This window comes from Phyllopteryx taeniolatus, chromosome 15, assembly GCF_024500385.1.
Source record: "Phyllopteryx taeniolatus isolate TA_2022b chromosome 15, UOR_Ptae_1.2, whole genome shotgun sequence".
Lineage (NCBI taxonomy): Eukaryota > Metazoa > Chordata > Actinopteri > Syngnathiformes > Syngnathidae > Phyllopteryx > Phyllopteryx taeniolatus.
In genome coordinates this window covers 426548-434065 of record NC_084516.1, presented here as the reverse complement: position 1 = coordinate 434065, position 7518 = coordinate 426548, and the positions used below count along the sequence as shown (strand labels likewise).

At 43.6% G+C, this 7518-nt stretch overlaps 1 protein-coding gene across 6 annotated transcripts in view; it reads right to left on the bottom strand.

The window, feature by feature from the left end:
* Positions 1 to 4652: 4652 nt before the first annotated feature.
* slc4a5b (solute carrier family 4 member 5b) overlaps positions 4653 to 7518 on the bottom strand; it is a 61726-nt gene continuing 58860 nt past the window's right edge. For all 6 annotated transcript variants that reach the window (XM_061799870.1, XM_061799874.1, XM_061799872.1 and 3 more), the window contains one exon: positions 4653 to 5372. In XM_061799870.1, the coding sequence (XP_061655854.1) occupies positions 5247 to 5372 (126 nt within the window). In that variant the 3' untranslated portion in view covers positions 4653 to 5246. The remainder of the gene's footprint in view (positions 5373 to 7518) is intronic.

The window sequence follows — 7518 nt, the reverse complement described above, 5'->3', positions numbered from 1 at the left end:
TCCCGCCCCTCGATTGATTGGGTGGGGTCCTCAGCCGCCGCGGTGCGCCCACAGCAATTACAGCACACTTCTGTCAGTCTTTGCGCATGTAAAACGGTATCAATTCACTTGCATGTATCCGCAGACACACACCCCTAGGACTCTTTCACTGGGTGTGGGGTCACGCACTGACTGCGACAAAGAACTCATGAATATGCAATCGCTTGTGTATCCCCACACTTATACTCTTGTCCTGTAGACTTTTATAATTCACATAATTAATGCCACCCAACTTCAGTTGTACAGCGGTACTGTTCATGACCCTTGTCCTGCATGCTTCTTCTCCTGTTCTATCTTGTCCTGTCCTTCCCTCACAGGGTGTAGCACTACAGCTCCATGCAACACTCATATTTAATATTTCATTGGTGCAGATAATGTAATGATTTACTTCTCTCATCCTGTTTACAATTAGTGCTTTGTCTTTTATCTTTGTTTCTCTCTCCCTTCTAGAAACTTTGTTCTGTTCGACTGATCGTCTGATTCTCAATAAACCTCAATTATAATACCACAGCGGAAGCTTAAAAACTCCACTGTGACACAGTAAAACTGTTCTGGCATTAAAGGGATACAGATTTTCCATTCTGCTTGACCTAACAAAAAATAAATAAATAAATAAAATAAAATAAAATAATAAGAATAAAAAAAGTCTCCTGCCTCTCCCGGGACGTGAGTGAAGTTCTGCCAGAGGTTCATTTGAATCTTGCGATTACTCCACACCGGTATGCTCGACAGACTCTTTTTGTCATATTTATTGCAACGATCCTGGAGATAATTTGCGATACTTTCCCTCCTGGCTTTGAAATCTCTTACTGCATGAATGGGAGGCTTATTAACCTTGCCTGCCTCAGAAGCAACACAAAGACAACAAGGCACAGCATCCTGGAGTTTCAACATGCTAGTGATAAGTATAGCAGCACTTCGTGCAAATGAGCTCCTGCAGATTTCCGAATGCTTTCCATCAGGCATACAAGAGCTTTGGACTAAGCATCAACATCAAGAAGACTCACATCATCCTCCGACACTCATCCCAATAATCGAAACAGCAATCTGCCAGTGATCTCTCTCGATGGAGCACCATTGGAGACTGTGAAACCTTTCTACTACCTTGGAAGCCAACTCTCAGCCATCGATCTTCAGGATGACATACAACATCGTGTAAATTCCATTAAAAGATGACATCCAGCAGCCCAGTCTCTCCCTGCCGAGGTAGATGACCACGGAGTGGCAAGATTCAACTTTGCATACAGACGCTAAGTGAATTACAAGCCAGGAGCATCAAAGTGAGGCACAGATATCTGGTTTGCATGCCGACGCTTAGTGAATTACCCGCACCAGGAGCATCAAAGCGGAGACAAAAGACACCTAGTTTTGCACTAGAACGCAAAATTAATTAACTTCCACCACCATCGAGCCCAGAGAGCAGTCTCCGCCCTGCTGTGTACCGCGCCACAATGGACGGGGTACTCGCGACACCCACAGGCGGCGGAACGTCGCTGCAAATGAGGGTTCACTAACCACAGTCTTTACCGGATTTGACTGGGATATAATATTTTAAGAACGCCACTAGTGACTGTATTGCTGCAAACTTGAATGTCTGATGTCGAATCGGTTGTCAACTGAACCAGACGAAATATTTCACTCCACACCACACAAATGCCACATTAGAAATATTACAGTGTTCTCAACAATCACATAACACTTCAAACATTCGTTACAGGGATTAAAGAGGATGGGCGTGGGACAATGCAAAGCCGGAAAAATGTCTTGTTATCTTAACTCCAATAATTAATATTTTATTCCACTAGGTTTAAACCACGACATAATCCTAAAATGGAAAAGTGACACTCAGAGGCAGTCCAGCTAGCTACCCCTTTGGTCCAGAAGGTGGTGGGAAAGGAAGGGGGGCGGGGGGTAAAACACCCCCTTTGTTTCGCTCCATAAAAAGGAGCTATCTCGGGGTCAGCTCGTCTCGTCCGACCAATTTGCCAAAGACTGGCCCAGCCGGGAAGCCCACCTCACCACGAGGTGACGAGGACACATCGGACCATCCCCGACTGCAGAGCATCCTGCAAGCACTCCGAGCTACCCTTTTCGAGGGCCAGGGCACTACGCGTCCGCTCTGAACGTCTTGCGAGCAGAGACGCCCGGACTCCGGCCGTCCTGCCTGGGAGGTTTTTGCGCTCCCTTTTTCCTTTTTCCTCCTCCTTTCCGCCAAATCCACCTGCTCCCCATGCTGACCGGGCCGGCCAAACATCCAACATTGCAGTCTACTAAAAGTACAGATGAGTGCATATTTGGGTTGAAATTAACGAGAACAGGAATCCACAGCGATATGCATTGTCACCACAGGCTCATTCTACCAATCTCACATCACAAGTCAGTTTCATTTGCCAATGTTCGTCTGTACTTTGTTTGTTTTGTGTTTTTCCTGTATTGCTTCCCTGTAGACTCCCCATGTTAGATCATTAAAGTTTCCATAAAATTCACGACCTGCATTGTTGTGTGTGTTTGGGTTCGAGGAAAGAAACCTCTGGCCGTCTCGAACGCTTAACAATTTCTGAAATTATAGCAACCTTCAGATTAGGAGATTGATAAAAAGGTTTCTCGTCACTTTCCCTAAATTTTATCCACATAAAAAGTGACATGGTGCCCCTTTTACTCGATAAAAAAAGCTTAATTTATAACGCTGTAATTTAAAATTACGCTAAACCGGAAGTAACGCAGGCGTCGCTTCCATCTTATTCTTTTCTTCTAAATTAATGACATTTTTATTTAACTCAGTGCTTTTGGGAAAGCTCCGTCTGCGAGTATTTGAGGATCACGACATCCGCAAGGAAACCGAGCTTGCTGTGTACAAGGCAATAGTTATCCTTCAGACCTCTCTGGAGTTCTTACCTTTGAAAAGAACAGATCCTATGAGTTAGAAGAGAAAACAGCATCAACAACAGCCACAGCTTGCTTTGCTGCCTGAAATGCAACAGAAACATTCAAGCCAAAATCTGACTCATCAGTCATTTTAGGACGCCGCGCTAACTCAATGTGAAGACCATCATCCTTGAACAAGAGGGGCAGCCAAGAGGGGAAGGGATGAATGAATAATGGATGTGTGAATGAATACATGAAGCAAATGTCTAATGAAGGAATACCTTGTCAATGAATACATGACTTGTGAATCAAATTACGTCAATGACTGACGTGAATCAATGATCAATACATGACATGATGTATGAATGACCAGTGATCCCAGTAACGCGTTACAAACTCCAAATTTGCTGCCATTTTGAGTAACGGGCAATGTAACGCATTATTGTACCAGGGAAAGTAATTAGATCAGATACTTCACCAAACCAATATTAGTTACTGATGAGACAACGATGTTTCTTATCAAGTAGTCTTATCAGTATATATGTTGTTGGTGACTTGAAGAAGCCCATCTCTCCAAAAGCATTTTACTGTTTATTTTCTGATCGATATGGGGAAAATGACTGGGAGGTTATTGTTTATCACACAATCCACAGTGAAGGTGCAGAAAATATTTTAAAAAATGCAAATAAATGCACGGCTTCACTGTCGACATACCATTTTTGTTATTTTCCTTAGTAAAAAGTGGATTTGATCGTTGTTACTTTTTGATTTACACATTACGAATAGAGTTCTACGAGCGTGTCATCCTTAGGTGCAAAATGATGCGGAGCGTGGAGAGAGTCAGGAATCTTAAAATAAAAGCCTCAATCTAACATTCCAGATACTTCCTGACTGGAAGTTAAGATCCTCTCTGATTGGTTGAAGTGTCGTCACACTTTGAAACATGTTACAAATGTTTTGGGATGTTGCTTTATTTGACATTTTCTGTACCGCTTCTCCTCACTAGGGTCGCGGGCGTGCTGGAGCCTACCCCAGCTATCTTCGGGCGAGAGGCGGGGTACACCCTGAACTGGTCGATTTTTATATTTTATGAAAATAGAAAAATGTCAATTTTTTTACATTTTCATACAACTATATACAATATTAAAATACAACATAATGAATCAATGGCTTATGAATTAATAAACAATTTAGGAATAAATGACATGAATAAATGATAAGTCATTATGAGTTATGACATTTATGAGTAAATGGCTTATGAATAAATTACATGACTACATGCATCTGTCAAGAAAAAAAATTACATGGACATGAAAAAATGATGAGATAACATCTACCCTGCTTTATTTGCTATCTTTACATTTCATACAAAATGAACAACTTGTCACTAAATAACTTATGTCTGAATGTCATGTTAATAAGTCATTGTTTTTGCATCCCTGCTATATTTCATCTTTTTATATTTCATACAAAACATGAAGCCGAGACGTGGTCCCCACGGTTAACGAGGAACCGCCAATGATTGAAACGTCTACAAAAGGAAAAAGCTAGCTTACCCACGCGATACATTTGAAACTAAAAGTGTGTTGGCGTGGCGCTGGCGGTTGTGCAGTTGCTGTTGTTGTTCCGGCACGCCGCCGCCACCAAGTCGGGAGGAAACATTAAGAGGCTGGAGGTTCAACGTGCCGTACCTTACAAGAATCCTGATCGTTGCACGCCAAACTCCAAGAGGAGTACATCTCCTGCCACGCACACACATGCATAATACAAACACACACAAACACAAGACACACACATTCTGTATATAACGCACGTATCCATAATATACACAGACAGACACACACACACACATAATGCACATGCACGACACAAACGCATAGCATACATATATAATGCAAACACAACACGCGCATAAATAATACACATGCAACACACACTTGCACACAGATGCACTCACACAAATCACACATACATTCAACACAAACACATATGCAAAATACACACACACACACACACACCCATTACACGTGTATAAAACACATATGCATAATACACACACACACACACACATTGCACATGGATGACACATTTATAACACAAGCACATGCATATTACACACACACAATGCATACACAACCCCCCCCCCCACACACACACACACACACACGTGACACACAAGAGAACGCAACACAAACGCAGCACACGCGTTTGTCATCGGCCATGTTTGAATAGGGTTAGCAGCTAGCTACACTTTAGCGATAATATCACACAGAGGCTGATTGTGACATCATCAAAAGTCATCCAAATAAGTGGTTAACATAGGACTCTAGCAGCTAGTGATGCTACGTCGCGTAAAAAGGACAAAAGAAAACATTTTCAACTTGAGAGTTTATTGAGGGGGGACGGTACTCACAGGCAGAGGCGGGGGTGGGACAATTGGCATGGGCGGAGTCGAGCTCCATGGGGATCTGAGGGGGTGTGGCCACACAAAGAGGGAGGAGTCAACATGCTGGATTCAGGTAAGCCAACCTAGACGTTTGTTCGAATAATAGTGCCGTCCATCATCTGAACGCGGGACTTTGGCAAGGACTCGGTTCTTATTGTCATTTTTGTGTTGTTGTTGTTGGTGGTGTATGAATGTATGCGTCAATGGGTGAATGTGAGGCTTTTCAAAGCACTTTGGGCACTGTGATGGTGTCGATAAAGCACGATATAAGTGCAGTCCATTTACAATTTGTTGCGTTGTTTGTCATTGTTGTCATTGTGTTGTGATTGTTCTGTTGTTGTGTTGCTGCGTTGTTGTTAATGTGTTATTTATGGGTTAGTGTAGTTGTGGTGTGATTGTTGTATTGTTGTTGTGTTGTCATTGTAGTGTTGTTGTTGTTGTTAGTGACAGGAAGTCGCCGAGCAGGAACAAGAAGTCGAAGTAATTGAAGAAGAAAATGCAGGAAGCGTTAACGTCAGCAACACTGCAGGACAAAAACACAGAGCATGTTAGTCCTACTTAAACACACTACAAATATGTTATACATCTAATGCACGTTATACACCTGTTCTAGGGAAGTGGCACGTAAACTAGAGGTTTTATGTATATATATATATATATATATACACACACACACTATATTGCCAAAAGCATTCACCTGCAGGTATGATTTTAAGTGCTATCCCATTCTAAATCCATACGATGTCGGTCTACCCTCTGCAGCTGTAACAGCTTCATCTGTTGTGGGAAGGCTTTCAACAAGGTTTAGGAGGGAGTCGATGGGAAATCTTTGCCCATATTTGTGAGGTCACACACTGATGTTGGACGAGAGTCTCCGCTATAATTCATCCAAAGGTGTTCTCTCGGGTTGAGGTCAGGATTGTGCAGGCCAGTCAAGTTCGTCCATAACAGACTGTCATCCATGTCTTTATGGACCATGCTCTGTGCACTGGTGCACAGACATGTTGGAACATCCATCCATCCATATCCTGTATCGCTTATCCTCTCTATGGTCGTGGGCGTGCTGGAGGCGATCTCAGCTGACTCTGGGCGAAAGGCGGGGAAGTCCCTTAACTGGTCGGAACATGGGCGAGTCACCATCACACCACCATTACTCCCCAGGAGGGCGCCCCGGTGGTTCCCCCCACCCCCGAGATCAGGAAGGAGTGAAAAAAGTCCCGCCCCCACAGATTCTGGAACAGCAAACACAGGGCCAAGAGGAGAACATCCCCACAGCATGCATGTGTCTTTTCACCATGTAAACCGATCTAAAATGTGTGAAAATAAAAATAAAAAGAAATAGAATAATAATAAAACAATAACAACAACCTCGACAACAAAGAATATAGAATTCCATTGTTTACTTTCACACTTATGAAAATACCGTATTTTCACGACCATAAGGCGCACTTAAAAATCTTAAATTTTCTCCAAAATTGACGGGGCGCCTTAGAATGCGGCACGCCTTATGTGTGCACCGAGTTCCATAATCTGTAAATGTTGTTGTGTGACTTTGATGAGCGCTCCGCTTGACCGACTGGCAGCATTTCCTGCCGACACGCTGCTTCTATAGAGGAAAGGCGGACGTGACTGAGGACAGCATGCGGACGTAAAGGGGGAAGGGTGCGCGTGAAGGAGGACGCCGAAGGCACGCCCCCAGTCGGTATATAGCGCCGGTATGTGCATTGTGCAAAACAACATTGGTTTGGCTAAGGACTCCCGTAAATGGAACCAACGAAGAGACACGCTTACGAAGCAAACTATCAGTTACGTGGAGGAACATGGGAATCGAGCAGCCGAAAGAATTCAAGGTCAACGAATCCATGGTTCGCGAGTGGACGAAGCAGGAAAACGAGCTTCGCCAAGTCAAGAAGACGAAGCCGAGTTTCCGCTGAAACAAGGCGAGGTGGCCCGAGTTGGAAGACCAACACGAGCAATGGATTAATGAGCAAAGAACAGCCGGGAGAAGCGTCTCTACAATCACCATTCGACTGAGGGCAATAACGCTTGCAGAAGAAATGAGAATCGAACATTTTCAAGGAGGTCCGTCTTGGTGCTTTCGTTTTATGAAACGGCGCCATCTATCCATCCGGGCAAAGACTACTGTGGCGCAGCAATTTCTGTAGAAG